The sequence below is a fragment of the Schistocerca americana genome, chromosome X (genome assembly GCF_021461395.2).
Source record: "Schistocerca americana isolate TAMUIC-IGC-003095 chromosome X, iqSchAmer2.1, whole genome shotgun sequence".
NCBI lineage: Eukaryota > Metazoa > Arthropoda > Insecta > Orthoptera > Acrididae > Schistocerca > Schistocerca americana.
Genome location: NC_060130.1, coordinates 202,406,454 through 202,432,917, shown reverse-complemented (window position 1 = coordinate 202,432,917; position 26,464 = coordinate 202,406,454). Strand labels below are relative to the sequence as shown.

General features: G+C 44.5%; 1 protein-coding gene across 1 annotated transcript in view; it reads right to left on the bottom strand.

The window, feature by feature from the left end:
• Positions 1-26,464, bottom strand: part of LOC124555919 (cell surface glycoprotein 1-like) — a 546,947-nt gene that overhangs the window by 71,923 nt on the left and 448,560 nt on the right. The window contains exon 4 of the mRNA XM_047129974.1: positions 6,916-6,990. Coding sequence (XP_046985930.1) covers positions 6,916-6,990 — 75 coding nt within the window. The remainder of the gene's footprint in view (positions 1-6,915; positions 6,991-26,464) is intronic.

The following is a 26,464-nucleotide window of genomic DNA, read 5'->3' as shown; positions in this document are numbered from 1 at the left end:
TCCTCCTCTTCCTCCATTAAACCGTGAGCGCGAGTGGCGCGGTATGCAGCTTGTGAGCAAGTGCGTCGACCCGAACGGACAGTCTCGTGAGGACATGCTTCGACGACGGTTGTGTCCATATTGAGAATTTTACGGAGTTAATTAAGACTTAGGCTCAATATTAGGTATTGTTGTTCTGATATTTACCTACGATGCCTAGGTAGCCCACATATATTTAAATTTCATATTTCATCATTTTAGATGCAAGGTAAATGTACCAAAGGGTGCGCAGTCCGAAAGAGAGCGCAGCTTGTGTTCCTGACAGTTGACTAAACCGAACAGTTCGCCACTGACGTAGTTGTGTTCAGAGTGGTATCAGAAACATCTCGCAGAAGTTGTGTGAAGAAATCCTGTGTTTCCGAAGTGAAACAGGTAAGAACTATAGACCAATATCCCTAACGTCGATCAGTTGTAGAATTTTGGAACACTTATTATGTTCGAATATAATGACTTTTCTGGAGACTAGAAATCTACTCTGTAGGAATCAGCATGGGATTCGAAAAAGACGATCGTGTGAAACCCAGCTCGCGCTATTCGTCCACGAGACTCAGAGGGCCATAGACACGGGTCCCCAGGTAGATGCCGTGTTTCTTGACTTCCGCAAGGCGTTCGATACAGTTCCCCACAGTCGTTTAATGAACAAAGTAAGAGCATATGGACTATCAGACCAATTGTGTGGTTGGATTGAAGAGTTCGTAGATAACAGAACGCAGCATGTCATTCTCAATGGAGAGAAGTCTTCCGAAGTAAGAGTGATTTCAGGTGTGCCGCAGGGAAGTGTCGTAGGACCGGTGCTATTCAGAATATACATAAATGACCTTGTGGATAACATCGGAGGTTCACTGAGGGTTTTTGCGGATGATGCTGTGGTGTATCGAGAGGTTGTAACAATGGAAAATTGCACTGAAATGCAAGAGGATCTGCAACGAATTGACACATGGTGCAGGGAATGGCAATTGAATCTCAATGTAGACAAGTGTAATGTGCTGCGAATACATAGAAAGAAAGATCCTTTATCATTTAGCTACAATATAGCAGGTCAGCAACTCGAAGCAGTTAATTCCATAAATTATCTGGGAGTAGGCATCAGGAGTGATTTAAAATGGAATGATCATATAAAGTTGATGGTCGGTAAAGCAGATGCCAGAATGAGATTCATTGGAAGAATCTTAAGGAAATACAATCCGAAAACAAAGGAAGTAGGTTACAGTACACTTGTTAGCCAACCAGATAGGGTTGATAGAAGAGAGAGAGAATATCCAACGGAGAGCAGCGCGCTAGGTTACAGGATCATTCAGTAATCGCGAAAGCGTTACGGAGATGATAGATAAACTCCAGTGGAGACTCTGCAGGAGAAACGCTCAGTAGCACGGTACGGGCTTTTGTTGAAGTTTCGAGAACATACCTTCACCGAGGAGTCAAGCAATATATTGCTCCCTCCTGCGTATATCTCGCGAAGAGACCATTTTTGATAAAATCAGAGAGATTAGAGCCCACACACAGGCATACCGACAATATTTCTTTCCACGAACAATACGAGACTGGAATAGAAGGGAGAACCGATAGAGGTACTCAAGGTACCCTCCGCCACACACCGTCAGGTGGCTTGCGGAGTATGGATATAGATGTAGATTTAGAAGAATCACTTTTCAGCTTTCTTGATATAGTTCTGGTACTCTGTTGCGTAAGTTATACACAGAATACACGAGCAACAGCCTTTAATTCTTGATTACAGTTTGAAAGGCTCGCTTGCAATCTGCCATACTGCCTCCACATGTTTTGCAAATGTGACGTGTGCTGCGATCTGTTGACTTCACTTGGAACCATTGTTTCTGTTCGAAAGGACGCGCATATAACGTCCCCGAAGAGTGCGTGCGTTCTCTTTAGGGTTGGTTGGTTGGTTTGGGGGAGGGGACCAAACAGGGAGGTCATCGCTCCCATCGGATTAGGGAAGGGTGGGGAAGGAAGTTGGCCAACTGGAATGAGGATGGCCGGACGCGAGTTCAAACAGTCGTCCTCCGAATGCGAATCCAGTGTGCTAACCACTACGCCATCTCGCTTAGTCTCTCTTCGGGGCACAACTGCAAATTTATACCTCTTGAATGCGTTGTGCAGTCCGAAGTATAGGTTTTGTTTCTGAATGACTTCAAATTAAGTACGAAAATCGGACAAGAAGCTCATCTAAACTTTAGAGTTGCCCAATGAGCCAGACAACGAATTTAAAATAGAAAAAGCAAAAACGAAGGTTGCTGCTGCTCTTGGTACGAAGGAGTCTGATTTAAAAGGAAAAGACTGAAAGCTACGATTAGAGAACATAGGTTTTTGCGTTACCAGAGGACTAGATGCAGTGCACGAAGTGTGGGAGATGGCGGCACGAACGGCGCTCTTCATTTGAGGGTGATATTGCGTTCGTTTGTGACATTTGCAAAGTGCGTACATTGCGTACTCTTAAACGCAGGTGAACGAAAGACAGAGCGTTTCACTTTTTTTTGTATTTTTGAAGAGTTCAATAAAACCACTACCTCTCTCCGGCAGTAGTTTTCTGAACACGTAGATTTTGTGTTACTAAATATAAACCTAAAATGATTTCGTTTTCCTACTGATAACAACTCAGATGTTTACTGCTATTCCATAACTGCGCACTCTTGCGTATGGTTCTCCTAATCTGTTTTTATTTTATTTACTTAGCGGTCCCCCTATGTGACGACGCTTGGATCAAAATATTACAACTTATATTAAAATTAAAGGTGTAATACATACCATTTTTTACTTTTTAGAGGTTTTTGTCTTTTTTCTAAATTTTTAATTTAAGTTTTATTTCATGGTTTTTAAAGTTTACATTTTGTTACTGGACGCCGAAGGATCGACACTCTCTCTACATTCATACAAATACTTTCTGGGACGAAACACGAAATTGTGGACTGTGTTTTCATACATATTATTACGGCTGCAGGATTTTGGCAATGCAATATCGCACGTGTGGTTTCCACTTTCAACCTGAAACTATTATTCTGACTTTTTTCTTGTCTTTGATATTTTGTCACTTACACAATTTACGTATTTCTTTTTTTTAAATTCACACATACATTCAACGACTATGTTCCAGTTTATACTCAGCTAATTCATATAACAAAAGCAATAAGCAGGGCTGATAATTTTAAATCAAGTCTGAAGAAAGTGGCTGCCATTGCGCTCTCTTCCAATAGGCTGCCTGAACTATAAGTGCAAAATTATTTCATTTATTACTGAATTGTAGATATCAAAGAGCACTACAAAAAAACTCTGTGAAAGCATATGTTTATTTTTTACAGTTGAGTCACAAATGTTTATTTTTTACAGTTGAATCACAATCACCTTTTTCCTGCTTTGTAGACGCTGAAACGGGGAACTTCAAAACACGAAATCGTCTTAGCTGGTCAACCGTAAAAGATAAATGTCCTCACGAACTCTTATTTAGATATTTTTGAGCTCTACAGTCTGGTACTACGTACATTGATGTAGCTCTTATGTATTACTTAGCGTATATCAAGAGAGCGCGCTGGCGAGAAACATTTTTACTTAGTTTAGCTGACTAAGTTTGAACGGTTGAACAGATTTTCATTGAACATAGCTAAGAACCATTCCGATTAAACCAGCTTAAAAAAACTGCATTAAAACTGGGTCTTTCGTTTGAGAGCAGTGATGCCACCCACAGACACAATCTAAACTACTAGTAACAGTTCTGATAATTGTCCTTCTCCATGGAGGAGCTTTAGTTAACGCATTTTGTAATATATCTGTTCTACATTGTATACCTGGGTTGTGTTCTCATTGCACCTCAACTACCACTTGATATAAAACAATGTCTATACGAGAAGTATTTTTGTACCTTGTATTGTGTTTGTGTAAATCTCAGTTCAGTTGCAACTGATTTTTAATGTGAACCCCATAAACCATTAAGAAATAGATGTATTGGAAAGAGAAAGTAAGAATTCAAAGAACTCTTAAAAACTGTTTAACCACATGTACAGTTATCTACTTTACACAATCTCCTTACTGCTCGCTTCTATCGATTACACCCTTTTATTTACTTTAGGTGTCTACCCCCATAAGATATTTCCATATAACAACGGGGAAGAAAATATGCAAACGAAGCCAAAACTCTTCTCTTAAGATAAACACAATCAGAGACGCTTCTATAGGTAAAACACGGTGAACTGAGTTTCTTGATTTTTTTGTCTATGTGTAGACTATTACAACCTGTTATATAAAAGGAAAACAAGGAGTTTCACACACTGTTTTTCATTTAGCATATGACCATTAATGTCTACTTCTGGTGCTAGCAGGTCATGCTTGTTTGAAATAGCTTGAGATGAATCTTTTTTAGATTAAGACATAAAACCGTTGGTTGTCAATAACGTCTAGATCTGTTCAGCTAAGGTTGAGTTTGGATACTTGATTAGTATGCTTGTATCATCGACAAATTTTACGGCTTTTGAATCTCTCCTTACATTCAGTGGATCATCATTTATGCAGGTTAACAACAGGAGTGTTACCAGTACTGATCCTTGTGGAACTCCAGTTATATTCTTCTTTCTGAGATTAGTTTCACGCCTGTGACACAGTCAGTGAATGAGACTTTTTGATTTCTGGTGTGATGGTAAGATTCCATCCATGAAAGAGGGATGTCACAACACTTCAATTTACCAAGTATAATTTCGTGATACAATCTTACAAGGGAACCTCCCCATCGCACCCCCCTCAGATTTAGTTATAAGTTGGCACAGTGGATAGGCCTTGAAAAACTGAACGCAGATCAATCGAGAAAACAGGAAGACGTTGTGTGGAACTATGAAAAAACAAGCAAAATATACAAACTGAGTAGTCCATGGGCAAGATATGCAACATGAAGGAGAGTGGGAGCTAAAGAGCGCTGTGGTCCCGTGGTTACCGTGAGCAACTGCGGAACGAGAGGTCCTTGGTTCAAGTCTTCCCTCGAGTGAAACGTTTACTTTCTTTATTTTCGCAAAGTTATCATCTGTCCGTTCGTTCACTGACGTCTCTGTTCACTGTAATAAGTTTAGTGTCTGTGTTTTGCGACCGCACCGCAAAACCGTGCGATTAGTAGACGAAAGGACGTGCCTCTCCAATGGGAACCGAAAACATTTGATCCCAAGGTCATAGGTCAACCGATTCCTCCACAGGAAAACGCGTCTGATATATTCTATACGACACTGGTGACGGCATGTGCGTCACATGACAGGAATATGTTGTCGACCCACCTAACTTGTACACTTGGCGAATGGGTAAAAAGATTCTTCTACCTTGCCCGATTTAGGTTTTCTTGTGGATGTAATAATCACTCCCAAAAAAGTGATGAAAACATAAGAGTTTGTCACATAAACTGCAACAAATGAATGCAACAGTTTCACAGTCGCACAGTTTTCCCTGTGCTCTGTCAAAACATATGTTTTTAACGTTTTCAAATTTTTCCGTGTGTAGACCGTCAAATCCTGCACATGTCCAAGCAAATCTGAACATGTCCTGGAATTTTGGAGAGCGAAGTTGATTATGTGTCCAACCGGCTCTCTGACCGAACACGCTTAGCTGCCGTGCCGGCTTCCACTCGAGGGAAGACTTGAACCAAGGACCTCTCGTTCCACAGCTACTCACGCTAACCACGGGACCACGGCGCTCCTTAGCTCACGCTCTCCTAGATGTTGCCTATCTTGCGCATGGACTACTCAGTTTGTATATTTTTTCATATTTCCACACAACTTCTTCCTGTTTTCTCGATTGATCTGTATTCAGTTTTTCAAGCCCTATCCACTGTGCCAACTTATAAGTAAATCTGAGGGGGGTGCGATGGGGAGGTTCCCTTGTTAGCATGACGCTGCCCCTAACCAGAACAAGGACGCCGCCATTTTAGTCACTTTCCACAATACTAAGAGTATACGTGACGTGCGTCATGGGCGCATCAGATGAACAGACGATGAAAATCACTCTCCAGACTAAACTGCTATTCATATGGGAAAATGACATTGTTCTAGGTTCGCTCGCTGTGGACAAACACTCACTGTAGAGTCAAGTGATTCCTTCGTGTCAGGAGAATGTGTCACAAATCGAAGAGCAAACAGAGCGACCTATCATAGGTGACAATTCACGGTCTGATGAGAGATGCGTACATCAGAGCCTGCCGATGGGTTTCCATTCATGGCAGGTGCTTTGTGGGTTGGATGTCTTCAGGAATTTTAGGCAAGGTAACGATCTCGGTGCAGGGTTATAGTTCGTGGTCGACCTTCCCCTTACTGTCGTTGGATGTTCCCTCCTTCGTGGCATTTTCTCCATAACTGTGAAAGCAACTATACGAACGATCTCTCCACGAGCTCGTTTACCCTGTACGCCCTATGTTTCCGAGTTAGCTGCTACAGTTCAGTGCAAAAAACGGCGTCATGATGCAGTGTTTCCCGGTGGATCTCAGACTGCTTGTCGTGTGGGTAGAAATGCAGTGTGTTTCACCAAATTCTTCAGAATCCAGTGTGTAAAGTTTGTTTGGACGTCAGACTGGGTCTTCTCTCGTGCTGGGAGTCTGGCTGTAATATCGATTGTAATGGTGATAATGGATTCATCGTAGTGTGCAGCGTGGTTTATAACTCTGTAAAATCATCCATACGTTCAAGAGTTCACACAAGAGAGATTATCGTTTATGGACCTAATTTACGAGAAGAGGGAACTGAAATAATAAACACAATACTTTCGACTGAGCAGTAACACTGTGGGTTGAAAAAAAAAATCTGTCAGTCTAAATGTTATTTGTGCTAGCTACTGAATTTAGCAAGGATCCCTTACGTTTACCAAGCGCTTCCACTGGTGTAAATATTCTGTTTCTTTACTTACAGCTCCATGATAAGGTACACCTTGTGCTTGTCTTCAAATGTTTCCAGCAGCTGGACGATGTTTGGATGCTTCAACCTGGAACAGAGAACCGTACGTTAAAACCATTTGCTATACATAAACTTCGTAGAAAAACAGGAGATAGGGAATACTCGGTTCATAAGGAAGTTGTGCTTACATTCTTTCGTGACGTATTCGTACTATCGTACAAAACACATTGGGCTCTGCCCGCGCCGCTTACAACCCCCCCCCCTCCCTTTCTCTCTCTCTCTCTCTCTCTCTCTCTCACACACACACACACACACACACACACACACACACACACACGAAATGAATATATATTACACATAAAGACACCATATTTCGCCATTTACAAGCCAAAACTTTTGCAGGTTTCAAGAAGATAGGGGGTGTATATTAATGAGAGCTTAGGGAACCACTTTTTATGTAACACATTAAATACTGAAACAATTTATGATCACATTACATACAGTAGCCGCCGAAAGATACTTCCAGGCACAGTGTAGGAGACGTCATGCAAATTAAAATCCAAATTTATGTGGAAGGTGGGTGTAGACCATGGTGCCTTTCAATTAGGAGCAGTTCTGCTCAGCAAACATGCGGTACCAAGTCGGTGAGCATCAGAAGCAACAGAAGAAGAAGAAGAAGAAGAAGAAGGAGAACCAGTTAGATTCAGACTCCTTACTTCTTCTTATTTTCTTTCATGAATTATACACAGTGCTGAAAATTTATGGAGGCAATCTGAAAGAAGAGGAGACGAAAAACGAGAAATTTGATTTTGACCTAAAGCCCCATTTTTCATCAACACCCTTTACCTAAAAACGAGCTACAGTGAGCAGGTTTCAAACAGAAATGGAAATTAGTGAGCAATCTACGTCGGATTTTCACATCCAAGGTAGAACGCAAAATTTGTGCCCATTTCTTTTAATCTGTACAGTAGTACCGTAACAGTTTAGAGTTTCAAAAACGGTTGAAATGGCTCTAAGCACTATGGGACTTAACTTCTGAGGTCATCAGTCCCCTAGGAGTTAGAACTACTTAAACCTAACTAACCTAAGGACATCACACACAGCTGGCCGGTGTGCCGTGCTGTTCTAGGCGCTTCAGTCTGGAACTGTGTGACCGCTACGGTCGCAGGTTCGAATCCTGCCTCGGGCATGGATGTGTGTGATGTCCTTAGGTTAGTTAGGTTTAAGTAGTTCTAAGTTCTAGGGGACTGATGACCACAGATGTTAAGTCCCATAGTGCTCAGAGCCATTTTGACATCACACACATCCATGCCCGAGGCAGGCTTCGAACCTGCGACTGTAGCAGCAGCGCACTTCCGGACTAAAGCGCCTAGAACCGCTCGTCCACAGCGGCCGGCTTAGAGTTTCACTGTAACCTTATACTCACGTGTGTACTTCATATAATGAAAAAAAATTGCTTTTCTTGTTACATACATTCATGTCGGAAGGAGCTGTACATCAATATTTTTAACAAGTCCTATAATATTGTATTTATCCGCCGAAACCAGGAAGCGCCTTTCATTATAATTTCCTCCCATGTATGGGAATAACGTAACGCGTGTACGAGCACAGGCTGCGACACAGGAGCGACGATATATGGAAGTATTTTAAAATTTTAAACCAATTCCTCCCCATCGATAGCAACGCCGCATGTTGCACATGAAAAGGAATGAAACTTGGAGTTTAATGTTCTGGAAACGTCAAGGTCATTCGAGACCATAGCATTAGGATCTGCCGGCCGGGGTGGCCGAGAGGTTCTAGGCGCTACAGTCTGGAACCGCGCGGCCGCTACGGTCACAGGATCGAATCCTGCCTCGGGCATGGATGTGTGTGATGTCCTTACGTTAGTTAGGTTCAAGTAGTTCTAAGTTCTAGGGGACTGATGACCTCAGAAGTTAAGTCCCATAGTGCTCAGAGCCATTTGAACCAACCATTAGGAACTTCGGTCGCATAGTAGAGTGCAGGCTAAACAGACCTCGTACGTGGCGAACTATACTCTCAGAGAAATTAAGCGTCTGAACATTTCTGCTGGGAGTATCCAGTGAAAATGGAATGTGAAGTGGGGTCATAGAAACTGTTCCGCAACGCTGTCGTGGAGGTAATAACAGGCGTGACACTATCGAATCAAAACAGCAACTCTGTAAGTCGTCCGATACCTGAAGTCTCATAGGATAGTGGGAATCCTTAAGGGATGAATGGCACGCTAAGTAGTCTCATCAGATGTTCGTCCAATACTGATAATGACTTGCTCTACGAAGGAAAATATGAATTTGATCATCAAGTTTTGTTAGGATTGCAGTATCCAGTTTAAAATGTTGAAAGACTTAAGTCATTAATTAGAATCAGCTTCATGGATTCCGTAACCCTGATACTGTGTAGCATCGCATTTTTTTTTTTTTTTTTTTTGCTTTTGTTATTTTATGCTATATTTTCAGGCTTTATGAGCACGTTTATTTGCATTAGTGAATGTTATGAAACAGATTGTATTCCTCCAGGAAATAATTCAAATATGAAAAGCTATGTTTCATTCATTTGAGAAAGTGGTGTTATTCTTCGAATTTAAGATATTTAACCCTCGAGCGGGTGCGCCAATTTTTTTTCGCTTGAGTAGGCGCGTGGCGTATTCAGTGCCCCACCTTCTGTAATAACTTATAATTTATTTAGGAATCGGTTTAACATTTATATGTTGCAGTAATACTATTATAAATTTGTTTCAAAAGATTTAATCAGCACCTAATGAAGGAATTAATGACACAAATACATAACACAGGGAAGAAAAATTACTTACATATTTTTCGATCCTTGTAATAAATACTGTCGTGAAAAGGTTTCTTTTGCAGTTCAGTCCTTTACTTAAAGTGAAAATTGCACACACGTTGAAAATTGTTAGAAAGGAATAAGCGAGGGCGTAGGGCACGGCGTGCCCCACTACCGTTTTCACTTACGAAACAATCCAATGCTGAGGGCTTCTGAGTAACTGCCATATCGCAGGGCTCCGCGTTAACGTCACAGCACTACGGAATTCCTCAATGGGGTACTCAATACTCCAGTGCGCCCCCTCGAAGGTTAACTGTGAAGTTCGTTATAAGCTCGCACAGGTGCGAAATTCACATTGATAGCGGTTAGCATATGGTGCTGACTTCGTAAACCCACTTTTTAAATTTTATCCAAACGGCAACGTAATAAAACTATTTTCACTTGAGCTCCTTAATACGCTATTTTCTTCGTGGTGACGATCTTTCACGTCACGTTAATTAAGGAAGATAGATGTGACCACTACCTTATGATGGTTCAAATGGCTCTGAGCACTATGGGACTCAACTGCTGTGGTCATAAGTCCCCTAGAACTTAGAACTACTTAAACCTAACTAACCTAAGGACAGCACACAACACCCAGCCATCACGAGGCAGAGAAAATCCCTGACCCCGCCGGGAATCGAACCCGGGAACCCGGGCGTGGGAAGCGAGAACGCTACCGCACGACCACGAGATGCGGGCTACCACTACCTTAACTACGAAACTACTGTACAAACTAAATTACGATATACAACCATCTGAAACAACGTGAAGCACTTATGAACTGAAAGGTTGACTTCGATTCACTGTAGATGGTCGTGCCGGATGTATTATGCTCTTGCCTCTCTGTGACTTGAGAACCAGATCACTCCGACAGTTATCAGGGGGCCATAGTTCAATGTCCAATACCAAGTACGGTGCAACTTTATCTTCTTTTATATACATAGAGCTCCCAAAGATATTAATAACGTTCGCTAAGACGAACCTCTGATGGAACTCTGAACTTTTGGTATTGTCACCATGCACGTATTCGCTGAGTTATATATGAGAAAAAGGGTAGGTATACTTCACACTGGTTACGAGTGCGAAAGGTTCTCCCAAAGTAATGCTTTCTGGAATCCTAAACATGAAGGGTTTTTTTTTTTTTCCTTCAACAGTCGCGGCTTTCTGCAGGTCACCACTGGCGAAATAAGCGTATTTGACTATCGCGAATCTAAAAGCTGATAAGGATTTTGGCTGAAACAAAGGCCGCTTCGAAGCTGGCATGTCCATGTGAGTACCGGTGAGGCTGGTTTAGGCGGCTGGTGGTGGTGTGCTGACGTGGGCTGCCCGCGTACCTGAGGCGGCGTTCAATGAGCTCACTCCAGCCGAATGTGGCACAAGGACGGCGCTCCAGCGGAAGGTGACTGGCCCCGTAATGGGTAGGTGCTCGCGTCATGGCGAGCCTATGTACTGGGAGCGCCCGTTTCCTCTGCCACACGCCACCTGAGGCCATTCGCCGAATTATTTCTGTTGCTGTGCTTCTGATTAATTATTCAGAGCCCTGGCAACGGACAGCTATCTTTCACACGCACCAGCTGACTACGAACGCGTCTGACAAACACCGTACGAGACTGTATGTTCAGTCATCCATTTCATTCTACAGTGATCAGACAGAATGCTATAACCGCCTACGTACACTTTTGGCCGTTAAAAGTTGCAACACCTGGAAGTACACTACTGGCCATTAAAATTGCTACAACACGAATATGACGTGCTACAGACGCGAAATTTAACCGACAGGAAGAAGATGCTGTGATATGCAAATGATTAGCTTTTCAGAGCATTCACACAAGGTTAGCGCCGGTGGCGACATCTACAACGTGCTGACATGAGGAAAGTTTCCAACCGATTTCTCATCCACAAAACAGCAGTCGACCGGCGTTGCGTGGTGAAACGTTGTTGTGATGCCTCGTGTAAGGAGGAGAAATGCGTACCATCACGTTACCGACTTTGATAAAGGTCGGACTGTAGCCTATCGCAATTGTGGTTTATCGTATGCGACATTGCTGCTCGCGTTGGTCGAGATCCAATGACTGTTAGCAGAATATCGAATCGGTGGGTTCAGGAGGGTAATACGGAACGCCGTGCTGGATCCCAACGGCATCGTATCACTAGCAGTCGAGATGACAGAAATCTTATCCGCATGGCTGTAACGGATCGTGCAACCACGTCTCGGTCCCTGAGTCAACAGATGGTGACGTTTGCAAGACAACAACCATCTGCACGTAGAGTTGGACGACGTTTGCACCAGCATGGACTATCAGGTCGGAGACCATGGCTGCGGTTACCCTTGACGCTGCATCACAGACAGGAGCGCCTGCGATGGTGTACTCAACGACGAACCTTTCCTCATGTCAGCACGTTGGAGGTGTCGCCACCGGCACCAACCTTGTGTGAATGCTCTGAAAAGCTAATGACTTGCATATCATAGCATCTTCTTCCTGTCGGTTAAATTTCACGTCTGTAGCACGTCATCTTCGTGGTGTAGTAATTTTAATGGCCAGTAGTGTATGTCTAGGAGCAATGTAGTAACTATTACTGACTGTTGTGGTGCCCGATTCTTTTTTGTGAAATGAGTGAACGATCAGTTTTTGGTCGATTTCTGGCGCTACCTACGACTCGTCGGGGAAGGAAGGTTACAAGCCACAGTGGGACAAGAAAAACTTTCACAGGTGCTCGATGCGGAGCATAAACTACAGGAATGGTAGCTGAACTATCTGGTAAAGGTGGCGCGTGTTCCACATAAGCTGAAAAAAAAAGAAAATTAGGTCAAACTTCCCGTCGACGAATAGGTCACTAGAGAGACGAAACACGAACAGTGAGGGGGGGGGGGGGGGGGGGAGGAAATCGGCTTGTAGTTTTCAAAGGAACCATCTCAGTATTTGCCTTAAGCGATTTAGGGAAGACGACGAAAAGCCTAACTCTACTAAATCTAGATGGCCGGACTTTGATGTGAACAATCTAGATGGCCGGACTTTGATGTGAACAATCTAGATGGCCGGACTTTGATCTGAACCGCCGTCCTCCTGAATGCAAGTCCACTGTCTTACCACTGCGCCACGTCCCTCGATCATACCGCGGAAATGTGCAGAGTGCAGTTGGATACCACCTCTCTCTGCAACCTCAATGTGACAAGTTTCCGCTCTGTCAGTGAAAACCGGTGTCTGTGTCGAAATAAATGCAATTTAATGTAGTCTCCTTTTACATCAATGGACTTTTCCCAACATATGTCTAGTGAATAGTTGCTGGCCGCTGTGGCCGAGCGGTTCTAGGCGCATCAGTCTGGAACCGCGCTGCTGCTACGGTAGCAGGTTCGAATCCTGCCTCAAAATGGTTCAAATGGCTCTGAGCACTATGGGACTTAACATCTGTGGTCATCAGTCCCCTAGAACTAAGAACTACTTAAACATAACTAACCTAAGGACATCACACACATACATGCCCGAGGCAGGATTCGAACCTGCGACCGTAGCGGTCGCGCGGTTCCAGACTGTAGCGCCTAGAACCGCTCGGCCACACCGGCCGGCAATCCTGCCTTGGGCATGGATGTGTGTGATGTCAGGTTAGTTAGGTTTAAGTAGTTCTAAGTTCTAGGGGACTGCTGACCTCAAGATGTTAAGTCCCATAGTGCTCAGAGCCATTTGAACCATTTCTAGTGAATAGTTTCCATTTCTGAAGATACAGTTCTTGAAGGCCTACAAAGAACCCATGTGCAGATATCACAACCTATTCGCAGGTTTTAAAACTATTTGTGTCAACAAATTTATTTTGGTGTGGTCGTAGTTGGAAGTCAGAGGACGCTATTGACTGGACGTTTTTTCTGTGCTTGAAATTCTTTATCGAAGACCTCCAGAGTAGATTGAACTGACTTTTTTTTTATCCAGGGCTATTCTCATTTTTTGCACGGAGGTCCAAAAGGCTCGTTTGGTATTCTCAACGTTTTGTTTTACAATTAGGTATATCATCAGCAAGAATTGTCCGCAGCTCGTGGTCGTGCGGTAGTGTTCCCGCGCCCGGGTTCCCGGGTTCGATTCCCGGCGGGGTCAGGGATTTTCTCTGCCTCGTGATGACTGGGTGTTGTGTAATGTCCTTAGGTTAGTTAGGTTTAAGTGGTTCTAAGTTCTAGGGGACTGATGGCCATAGATGTTAAGTCCCATAGTGCTCAGAGCCATTTGAATCAGTAAGAAGTCTGTTTTGTATCCCCGATGGAAGACGATACAGACAGGAAATGCACAGACTTAATGCTTCTGTGTCCAAGCTGCTCTCTGGGATAGCTCCGAACAAGTCAGCCGGGCGGAGCCAGAGGGTCACCTGTCCGATTAAATATAACTGCGCAGCGAGAGGCAGGCCGTTCGATTACTTACGTGAAGCTGTCTGTCATGCACCATATTGATCTGCTACTTTCGACCTTGCTGTTTTCTTTGGATTTACTGTGATTGCGTTCTGGCTGGATTACTGTGCGCACGATAGGTTTGGCTCGTGACTTCTGATTTAATTAGGCTCGCAACTTAGCTGTGACATTGCTTGCCCCCTCTATCCGGTACCATCCGGGACCTCCTACTCATGGCAGCTTTGCTAACCCAAATATGACTTCCGTTCTTCGACTTTATGGGCGCTCAACGGCGAGGGTGACTTGTTACGAACGATATACTCTGTTGTATCTAGAGAGAGATAGTAAACGTTTTTAAGCATCCCAAGAAACAACAGCCATAACCCTTGTTGCAGACGAAATGGACGGCGCATTCGCTGGTAAAGAGCACCAGTTACCATCCATCGCTCCGACTGCCGTTTCGTTTCTGGCCTGAAATAGTGAGCCCGTTTCTCATCAGCAGAAGCAAATGCGTGTACTAAACTACTGCGTGCTTTTGAAACCGTGCGTATTTGACAGACTAATTTGTTTTATAATATCTTTCCATCAGCATTCAACATATGCGGCACATAGGTTACACAACGCTTTCTCAAGGGGAATTCTTTGTGTAAAATTTGCCGTACTCTTTCTTATAATATGCATGTGTTTCGGCTATCTCGTGCATCTCCAACTGCCTATAGCGCGACGTTCGTCCTTGTCGTACAGTTTTGGGTCATCTTCAAAAGAAGGTCGTCAACAATGCGAGTGCTAAATGAATTTGTTATTTATTCAAAATGAAAGCACAGACTCACTATCAGCCGTCACCTACTCTGGGCGAATATCCGTCGACGATCAGCCGTTCAAAATAAGTAATTTCATGTGATTATTCAATTTATCGAGGCGTATTTCAAGACGAAATAAATCTCGGGTGAACAGTCTGAAAAGGACACTCACATCAGGCTGTTCATCCGAGATTTATTTCGTCAAGTAATTTCATGTCGGCATGGCATTCCAGTTTACCCATTTTAACGATACACACGACACAATTATTTCGAATAGCTATATACACAACTACTCGTCAGATTAAGTTGCCACTTGAGATGTTACTGCGCAACATGGATACACATAATAACAAAATTTCATTTATACCAACAATATCTCAATGTCAGGCCAACAGTCTGTGAATTTGCTCGTGAAGCATAACACTGCTCTCTCTCTCTCTCTCTCTCTCTCTCTCTCTCTCTCTCTCTCTCTCTCTCCCTCCCTCCCTCCCTCCCCCCTCCCCCTACTACTGAGTCGTATGCACTACATGTTGCGGAATATTCTACTTCACAGACGGATAAGCGTTCGAGATCTATATCGGGCGTGCTATCACCGGTTTCATAATTTTAGTTCCATTTACCAGGGCTTGTTGAAATGCAATGCCTCCGAATTTTTTATGTGAGATCTTTTTAAATAAAACAAGCGTTATTAACATTCCAAAAGTTTATTCTTCATATATATAAAGCACTCCGTCTTCAGGCCACGAGTGGCCTACCGGGACCATCCGAATGCCGTGTCATCCTCCGTGGAGGTTGCGGATAGCAGGGGCGTGGGGTCAGCACACCGCTCTCCCGGTCGTTCTGATGGTATTGTTGACCGACGCCGCTACTATTCGGTCGAGTAGCTCCTCAATTGGCATCACGAGGCTGAGTGCACCCCGAAAAATGGCAACAGCGCATGGCGGCCTGGATGGTCACCCATCCAAGCGCCGACCACGCCTGACAGCGCTTAACTTCGGTAATCGCACGGGAACCGGTGTAACCACTGCGGCAAGGTATATATAGCGCGTAACACAGCCGTTTGTAATGTAACTAAGTAGGTGCGTGATAAACAGCGTGTTGTAACTCGAAGAGTTCGTGCACACATGGCGCACCCTCTCCTACAGCATGACAATGCCGGACCGCACTAAAGCGCTGCAACATCTCCAACAGTCCGACGCGTTGTGTGCCCTGTCATCGATCATCCTCCATACAGTCTCGACTTGGGCGTTCGATCAGTTAGTTGTGAGCAGGCAGTGTTAAGCAGTAGAAGTGCGACTGTAGCGTGTCAACGTTTTGTGTCACAGATAGCCATTCCAAATCAAGTATTCAAAACATCTCCAAGTCTAGTGTGTGCAAAATTTGTCTCGCACACCTTGACTCCTGGGGAAAAAAAAGACGCGTGGACGCCTGCCACAGGTTGGTTTAAATGAAAAAAAATTGAGAAAAAAGTAAAATGTTTCATGAAATGATTTGTTTAAAAGTAAGAAACAAAAGAGATTAGACACACATTTGACGCTCCTATGAATGATGCTCTACATCATTTAAAGCAACTAGCCTCTAGCACTCTTTCATATTCCAAGATTCAAAGTTAAACAATGAACTTTAAATTATCAGTAGGCATCTCGTTTGCTGCAGAGGATGTCGAGCGTTATTAAAAGGCAGTTTAAATGTTTCTGTAATTTATTTTTTTTCAATTTTCTTTATTTTCACGTTTTCTACAGAAACCATGAAATAAAATATTTTATTTTTGACACCTCGTTTGATTCCCTAGCTGATGCTGCTCTCGAACCCTTCTAAATTCAGTACTCAAGTCCAAGGAAACCATTTAAAAAGCACTCCGTCTTCAGGCCACGAGTGGCCTACCGGGACCATCCGACCGCCGTGTCATCCACAGAGGAGGATGTGGACAGGAGGGGCGTGGGGTCAGCACACCGCTCTCCCGGCCATTCTGATGGTATTGTTGACCGAAGCCGCTACTATTCGGTCGAGTAGCTCCTCAATTGGCATCACGAGGCTGAGTGCACCCCGAAAAATGGCAACAGCGCATGGCGGCCTGGATGGTCACTCATCCAAGCGCCGACCACGCCCGACAGCGCTTAACTTCGGTGATCTCACGGGAACCGGTAAGGAAACCATTTAGACAGTTAAATGTAACAACTATGTAAGTTTTTATGCGCTTAACTGCTAGGCCCTGAAGAGATCAACTTTTTGACACTTCATTTACATTGCTAAATATTCCAATTTTGCCTGAAGTCACTAATGATGTTTTTATTAATTTCAGAGATTAATTTCAAGTAATTAAATCTTTCTTTGCACAAATTGACCTCCCGGGGCTCAATTTGATTCCCCATTTGTCCATTTTCCAATCTTCCTTTGGCTGTGAAAATTTGGACAAAAATACATTGTGTAACTTCTAGGGAGCCTTGTTTTCGCTCCGCTCAAACATTAGACCAAAAACATGGGCAGTTCTTTTCTGGAAGAAAAAAAAGCATCACGGGTGATGAGACTTTGTGTTATTGTTACCAACCTACCACAAAACGATTAAGTGCAGACTGTGTCACTGAGGGCTCACCAAGACCTATGTAGGTGCGAATGTGACGCGCGGGTTGAACAACATCCCAAAGCAGGACTTTCCGAACAGTACCACATGATTGGACGAACATGTGCGTTGTGCTCGAATGGGGAAAACACTGTAGAGCACTCGACGCATTTTAACCATCATCTTAACTTTTCTCCTTTTTTTTGTTTGTTAACCCAGCCCTATAATATTAAAGAGGGGGTAATTCTGGGTCCGCCTCTTCCACGTGGTCCCATTAGTGTCCTCGGTAAAGCTATTGTAGTAGGTAGTCTGCACTCTGACATTCTTGCTGTCTGACCAGCGCAGATCAAGCTTATTTTCTTTAGCATTTCGACAATCTTACGGCATTCCTAGAAATTCCCGTAATTCTTGATTTTCCTTTTCTCAGTTACATGTTTTCACACCGATCACAGGTCCAAAAAATTTTCCTAATTTATTCTTTGGATTATCAATAGTTTTTCTTCAACTTTCTTTCTATGTATTAAAGCTTCACGCTCATATAATAACACTGATAAGACCATTCACTTATAAAGGCGAATTTTGAAGTTAATACTAAATGATCTTTCCGTTTAGATAGCGATACAGCTGCAAAGTGTTTCTTTAGTTGACGCTAGATGAGTATGTACTTCTATTTCTGTGCTGTTATCATTACTAAAAACAATCTATAGTTATTTGAAGCGGTCAACTGTCTTGAAAGTGAACTCATTTTCACTACTGGCCATTCAAACTGCTACACCACGAAGACGACGTGCTACAGACGCTAAATTTAACCGACAGGAAGAGGATGCTGTGATATGCAAATGATTAGCTTTTCAGAGCATTCACACAAGGTTGGCGCCGGTGACGACGCCTACAACGTGCTGACATGAAGAAAGTTTCCATCTCATACACAAACAGCAGTTGACCGGCGTTGCCTGGTGAAACGTTGTTTTGATGCCTTTTGTAAGGAGGAGCAATGCGTACCATCACGTTTCAGACGTTGATAAAGGTCGGATTGTAGCCTATCGCGATTGCGGTTTATCGTATCGCGACATTGCTGCTCGCGTTGGTCGAGATCCAATGACTGTTAGCAGAATATGGAATCGATAGGTTCAGGAGGGTAATACGGAACGCCGTGCTGGATCCCAATGGCCTCGTATCATTAGCAGTCGAGATGACAGGCAGCTTATCCGCATGGCTGTAACGGATCGTGCAGCCACGTCTCGATCCCTGAGTCAACAGATGGGGACGTTTGCAAGACAACAACCATCTGCACGAACAGTTCGACGACGTTTGCAGCAGCATGGACTATCAGCTCGGACACCACGGCTGCGGTTACCCTTGTGCATCACAGACAGGAGCACCTGCGATGGTGTACTCGACGACGAACCTGGGTGCACGAATGGCAAAATGTCATTTTTTCGGATGAATCCAGGTTCTGCTTACAGCATCATGATTGTCGCACCCGTGTTTGGCGACATCGCGGTGAACGTACATTGGAAGCGTGTATTCGTCACCTGGCGTGATGGTATGGGGTGCCGTTGGTTACACGTCTTGTTCGCACTGACGGCACTTTGAACAGTGGACGTTACATTTCAGATGTGTTACGACCCGTGGCTCTACCCTTCATATGATCCCTGCGAAACCCTCATTTCAGCAGGATTATGCACGACCGCAAGTTGCAGGTCCTGTACGGGCCTTTCTGGATACAGAAAATGTTCGACTGCTGTCCTAACCAGCACGTTCTCCAGATCTCTCACCAACTGAAAACGTCTGGTCAATGGTGGCCGAGCAACTGGCTCGTCACTTGATGAACTGTGGTATCGTGTTGAAGCTACATGGGTATCTGTACCTGTACACGCCATCCAATCTCTGTTTGATTCAATTCCCACGCGTATCAAGGCCATTATTACGGCCAGTAGTGTACATTCAATGGTGCATTTTCTTACTTGTGACCAGATATTGTTTTTTTTTTCTTCAATAACAGATAATCCTGTTTTCTCAGCCATTTTATAGTAGTTTTGCATGTTAGGTGGGAAGGGCCTGGGAATCCAAATTTTGACTCACTCAGAATCTTATATTAGTAGGCATTCTCAACAATGGATAAGAACGATGGCCGGTGTGGCTGTGCGGTTCTAGGCGCTTCAGTCTGGAACCGCGTGGCCGCTACGGTCGCAGGTTCGAATCCTGCCTCGTGCATGGATGTGTGTGATGTCCTTAGGTTAGTTAGGTTTAAGTAGTTCTCAGTTCTAGGGGACTGATGACCACAGATGTTAAGTCCCATGGTGCCCAGAGCCATTTGAATGGTTAAGAACGTTCTAACATTTCCAAAACCGTTTAGAAGGATATCAGTGCAACGCCTCCATTTTTATTACCGTCGGACCTAATGCTTTTCCTAAAAAGACGTAATTCTTCCGTGTTGATAGATACTAATGACAGCTACACCTGGAAATGTAGCCGGCCGAAGTGGCCGTGCGGTTAAAGGCGCTGCAGTCTGGAACCGCAAGACCGCTACGGTCGCAGGTTCGAATCCTGCCTCGGGCATGGATGTTTGTGATGTCCTTAGGTTAGTTAGGTTTAACTAGTTCTAAGTTCTAGGGGACTAATGACCGCAGCAGTTGAGTCCCATAGTGCTCAGAGCCATTTGAACCATTTTTTGAACCTGGAAATGTAAACATCCTTAACCTTTGAAACAAATATGGCATACCGAACTTTGTTTGTAAAGATCAAGCTATGAATGATGATGTCTTTCAGTTATTATACGCGATTCTAAGCGCTAGTAACAACGTCAGAACTGAAATCGTATCGTAACAACGAGCGATTTGGAATGCTGTGAATTGGCCACAAACTAAAGAGATAGCCACAGAACGCCTCTGTCAACAGCTCGTAAAAAACGTGGAGTGTCTGCGCGTCAACTTCGACCAGAAGTTAGTGGTAATCGATCTTCTCCGTCCTGAATTACAAGAGTTTTTCGTTTTATTGTACCTTTACATAATGAAGACTGTAAACCCATGCGCCACAGCGCGTGCTGTCAGACTGGTAAAAATTTATGGACAATGAAAGTCGAAGGCCAGCAACAGTTCACTTTGAATACGTACTTCCGCTGCGTTACACAGTTTTAGAAAAATATTAATAGTTTAAGATGGGTAGACAATGTTGAAGAAGACTAGTATTAAACCCAACTCTTGCATCTATCGCGAATCTCTAGCCCAACACAAAGTCCCAAGCGACTGAGTTAAAGCGCTTGTGACGTCAGTATATAAGAATGGTAAAAGATCGGACCCGCAAAATAAAAGACCAATATTCCTAACTTCTGTTTGCCACAGAATACTTGAACACATTTTCAGATCAAATATAATAAACCTCCTTGAGACTGAGAAGCTTATGTCCAAAAATTAGCATGGTTTTGGAAAGCATCGCCCGTGCGAAGCTCAAATTGCTCTTTTCTCACATGATGTACCCAGAACTATGGAACAAGGGCAACATGCAGATTCCATATTTCTAGATTTCCGAAAAGCATTTGACCGGTGTCCCATTGTAGGCTGTTAACGAAGGTACGAGCATATGGAATAAGTTCACATATATGTGAGTGGCTGAAGTACTTCTTAAATGATAGAACCCAGTATATTGTCCTCGACAGCGAGCGTTCATCAGATACAAGGGTATCATCAGGGGAGCCTCAAGGAAGTGTGGTAAGACCGCTGTTGTTCTCTATATACACTATGTGATCAAAAGTATCCGGACACCCCTAAAAACATACGTTTTTCATATTAGGTGCATTGTGCTGCCACCTACTGCCAGGTACTCCATATCAGTGACCTCAGAAGTCATTAGACATTGTGAGAGAACAGAACGGGGCGCTCCGCGGAACTCACGGACTTCGAACGAGGTCAGGTGATTGAGGGTCTCTTGTGTCATACGTCTGTACGCGAGATTTCCACACTCATAAACATCCCTAGGTCCACTGTTTCCGCTGTGATAGTCAAGTGGAAACGTGAAGGGACACGTACAGCAAAGAAGCGTACAGGCCGACGTCATCTGTTGACTGACAGAGACCGCTGACACTTGAAGAGGGTCGTAATGTGTAATAGGCAGACATCTGTCCAGACCATCACACAGGGATTCCTATGACAGTTAGGTGGAAGATGGGAGCACTTAGATTTCATGGTCGAGCAGCTGCTCATAAGCCACATATCACCCTGGTAAATGCAAACGACGCTTCGCTCGGTGTAAGGAGCGTAAACATTGGACGATTGAACAGTGGAAAAACGTTGTGTGGAGTGACGAATCACGGTATACAATGTGGCGATCCGATGGCAGGGTGTAGGTATGGCGAATGCCAGGTGAACGTCATGTGCCAACGTGTGTAGTGCAAGCAGTAAAATTTGGAGGCGGTGGTGTTATGGTGTGGTCGTGTTTTCCATGGAGGGGGCATGCACCCCTTGTTGTTTTGCGTCGTGCTATCACAGCACAGGCCTACACTGATGTTTTAAGCACCTTCTTGCTTCCCAGTGTTGAAGAGCAATTTGGGGACGGCGATTGCATCTTTCAACAAAAATGGTTCAAATGGCTCTGAGCACTATGGGACTTAACTTCTGAGGTCATCAGTCCCCTAGAACTTAGAACTACTTAAACCTAACTAACCTAAGGGCATCACACACATCCATGCCCGAGGCAGGATTCGAACCTGCGACCGTAGCAGTCGCGCGGTTCCGGACTGCGCGCCTAGAACCGCTAGACCACCGCGGCCGGCTCCTTCAACAATATCGAGCACTTGTTCATAATGCACGTCCTGTGGCGGAGTGGTTACACGACAATAACATTCCTCTAATGGACTGGCCTGCACAGAGTCCTGACGTGAATCCTATAGAACACCTTTGGGATGTTTTGGAACATACCTCTCCTCAGTGCAGCACTCCGTGAAGAACGGGCTGCCATTCCCCAAGAAACATTCCAGCACATGATTGAACGTATGCCTCCGAGAATGGAAGCTGTCATCAAGGCTAAGGGTGGGCCAACACCATATTGAATTCCAGCATTACCGATGGAAGGCGCCACGAAATTGCAAGTCATTTTCAGCCAAGTGTCCGGATACTTTTGATCACATAGTGTACATAAATGATTTGTCTGATGGGGATGGCAGCAATCTGCGGTTGTTTGCTGATGATGCCGTTGTGTACGGTAAGGTGTCGAAGTTGAGTGGCTGTAGGAAGATACAAGACGACTTAGACAAAATTTCCATTTTGTATGATGAATTGCAGCTAGCCCTAAATGAGGAAAAATGTAAATGAGTGTGAAAATCAAATTTGTAATGTTCGGATACAGTATTGCTAGTGTCCTACTTGACACAGTCTGGGCGTAACGTTGCAAAGCGATAAGATGTGGAACGAGTCTGTGGGAACTGTGGTAGGGAAGGCGAATGGTCGACTTCGGTTTATTGGGAGAATTTTAGGAAAAAGTGGTTCACCTGTGAAGGTGGCCGCATATAGTGTTTGGGATACGTACCAGTTGGGACTGAAGGAAGACATCGAAGCAATTCAGAGGCGGGCTGCTAGATTTGTTACGATACGTTCGAACACCACTCAAGTGTTGCGAAGATTCTTCGGGAACTGAAATGGTAATCCCTGGAAGGAAGGCGACGTTCTTCTCAAGAAACACTATTGAGAAAATTTAGAAAAAAATGGTTCAAATGGCTCTGAGCACTATGGGGCTACAGTCCCCTAGAACTTAGAACTACTTAACCCCAACTAACCTAAGGACATCACATACATCCATGCCCGAGGCAGGAGTCGAACCTGCGACCGTGGCGGTCGCGCGGTTCCAGACTGTAGCGCCTAGAACCGTTCGGCCACTCCGGCCGGCGGAGAAAATTTAGAGAACCGGTATTTGAAGCTGACTGGCGAACGATTCTACTGCCGTCAACATACATTGCGTGTAAGCACCACGAAGATAAGACACTAGAAATTAAGGCTCATATGGCGGCACACAGACAGTCGTTTTCCCTTTGCTTTATTTGCGAGTGGAACAGGAAAGGAAATGACAAGTAGTGGTACAGGGTACCCTCCGCCACGCACCGTACGTTGGCTTGCGCAGTAGCTATGTAGATTTAGAACTTGCTGTGATAAACCTTCGTGAATCGTTAGAGACGAAGCACAAACATGGGTTGAGAGAAAGAAAGGAATGAAATCAGCTGTGGCCTTTACATTTGCCTTAGGCGTTTTATAGAAACTACAGGAAATATAGTCCGCCCCTGGTAGCAGAGTGGTCAGCGGGGACGGAATGTCATACCTAACGGCCCGGGTTCGATTTCCGGCTGGCTCAAAAATTTCACTGAGCAATACGCGACTTAACGTCTGAGGTCATCAGTCGCCTAGAACTTAGAACTAAGTAAACCTACCTAACCTAAGGACATCACACACAACCATGCCCGAGGCAGGATTCGAACCTGCCACCGTAGCGGTCGCTCGGCTCCAGACTGTAGCGCCTAGAACCGCACGGCCACTCCAGCCGGCGATTCCCGGCTGGGTTGGAGATTTTCTCCGCTCAGGGACTGGGTGTTGTGTTGCCCTTACCATCATCATTTCATTCCCATCGACACGCAAGTCGCCGAAGTGGCGTCAACTGGAAAGACTTGCACCAGGCGAACGGTCTATCCGACGGGAGGCCCTAGCCACACGGTATTTTCATTTGCATTTACAGGAAATATAAATGGAGATGGCACTACAGAGAAATGAGAAATGAAGCCCGCCCGGTTGGCCGTGCAGTCTAACGCACGGCTTTCCGGGCGGGAAGAAGAGCTTGGTCCCCGGCACGAATCCGCCCGGTTTTTAGGCGGTTTTCCATCTGCCTCGGAGAATGCAGGCTGGTTCCCCTCATTCCGCCTCAGTTACACTATGTCGGCGATTGCTGCGTAAACAAGTTCTCCACGTACGCGTACACCATCATTACTCTAACACGCAAACATAGGGGTTACACTCGTCTGGTGTGAGACGTTCGCTTGGGGTCCACCGGGGGCCGAACCGCACAATAACCTGGGTTCGGTGTGGGGCAGCAGAGAGGTGAAGTGGACTGCGGCAGTCGTCGTGGGGTTGTGGACCACTGCGGCTGCGGCGGGGACGGAGCCTCTCCGTTGTTTCTAGGTCCCCGGTTAACATACAGTAAAATGCAGTACAGTACAGAGAAATGAAACCTGCTCCTCCCTAATTTGAGCACAGTGAGTCAACACTTTTGGTGCTTGAATGGAGCAGCTTGCCATCAGTTTCTGCTTCCGCACCTGCGTAATTGCTGTCCGCATTACGAAAAGCTGTGCGCACCAACTTCTAACGTAGAGGAGATGCTACCCAAGCTCACTTCTGTGCTGATGTGCGAGCAGAGATGTCCACTCTGAGGACGTTGGGTAAGTAGAGCAAGAATTCTTGAGGATAAAATGTTCGCCTGACTTAACGACCTTTAATTTTTCTTTTCCTTGGGGGGGGGGGGGGGGGGGGTCAGAAGCGTGGCAGTCATTACTCTGACTGTCACCAGAGCTGAGTGCCCTGTGATGTGTTTCACCATAAGAAGCATAACCTTGTCTTGCTTAGCTGATTTGAACAAACATTACTGCAAAGGTAAGTGGCCCAAGGCAGACTTGCCTGAACAAATGTTTTAGACATATTCGAACACGCCTTTAATGACACTTACTTTTTTGTTAACTCATTCTCAAAACTGAAGTTTCATGTGCACAGTTCATAATCGTCGCGTTAAAAGGTATTTGATCTGTGACTTTTTGTCAAGAAGTACCATTCCGAATTCTATTAAATGATGTGTTGCGGCCTTAATAACGTCGGAAAACGTTTCACATGAACCACCTGAGTATAAATAACAGCTCCAACAATGCACTGCCCTTTTATATCTTATGTAGGCGTTACTACCACCGTCTGTACATGGGCATGTCGCTACCCCACTGACTTTGACACCTCAATGTTTTTCTCTCCTCCTTGTTCTTCCAATCACAGAAGACGAGCAGGAAGAATTTTTGTCACTGACCCTTTCTAAAACACCGCGTTTCTCTAATTCTGCCACGACGATCATAACAAGAGTTGTCTGCACTGGAGGAAGTAATGTATTTATTAACTCATACTGAAATGTGGAAAATGTTATATCAATCTTGATAGCTAAGCTGTCCATCACGCAAAAAGCTAGAAGTCTCTCTTACTGTAACTTGTTAGGCTTTCCCGAAAGGCTTTCGAAACCGGTGGCTGTTCTATGGATTTTATCCCCTCTCCCAATCCCCGCCACCCCCTTTCTCTCTCTCTCTCTCTCTCTCTCTCTCTCTCTCTCTCTCTCTCTCTCTCTCTCTCTAACCCGACAGTTGTAAGAGGTTGTAGAAAAATACTGAAGACCTGATCGACATAGGGTTTTCCAGGTTACCTCCTCCGCGGGTGAGCGGCTCTTCCTTAGGATGCATTTCGCATAGTTATGCAGTGTGCCCCAAGAGAAATGGTCAGTATTCAGGGATATGACAGGAACGATCATACGAAGCAAAAAAGGCTAGTGAAAATGGGCTCTGAAGTGCATATCTGAAGAACTATGGGCATTCGCTACTGTGACACACATCCCTTCTACTGAACAAGTGCTCATAACTCTTAAGAAATCATTTTCAAGTCCATGTTGACCGCAGGTTTTTGCTTCGAATGACCGTGCCTTTCATATCCCTAAATGTTAATCATTACTCATGGAACACAGTGAATTTGTGTGGGCTTCCAAATTAAACTGCCCTAGTCAGGTACTCGTGCGTAAGTGACTACTGTGTCCAATCCCCGATCGTGCAGTCGACGATATAGGGTCTTTTCGTCTACCACAGAGTTTAAACTTGATGGTCAAATGCCAATCTTTATATCAAAAGCTTATCAACAAGTGTCTTGCTGCTTTACGTAACAATTTTCTAACGATGCGGCCTCTTTGTATACACGTTGCTGCCTCTGGATCACGGGTGCAG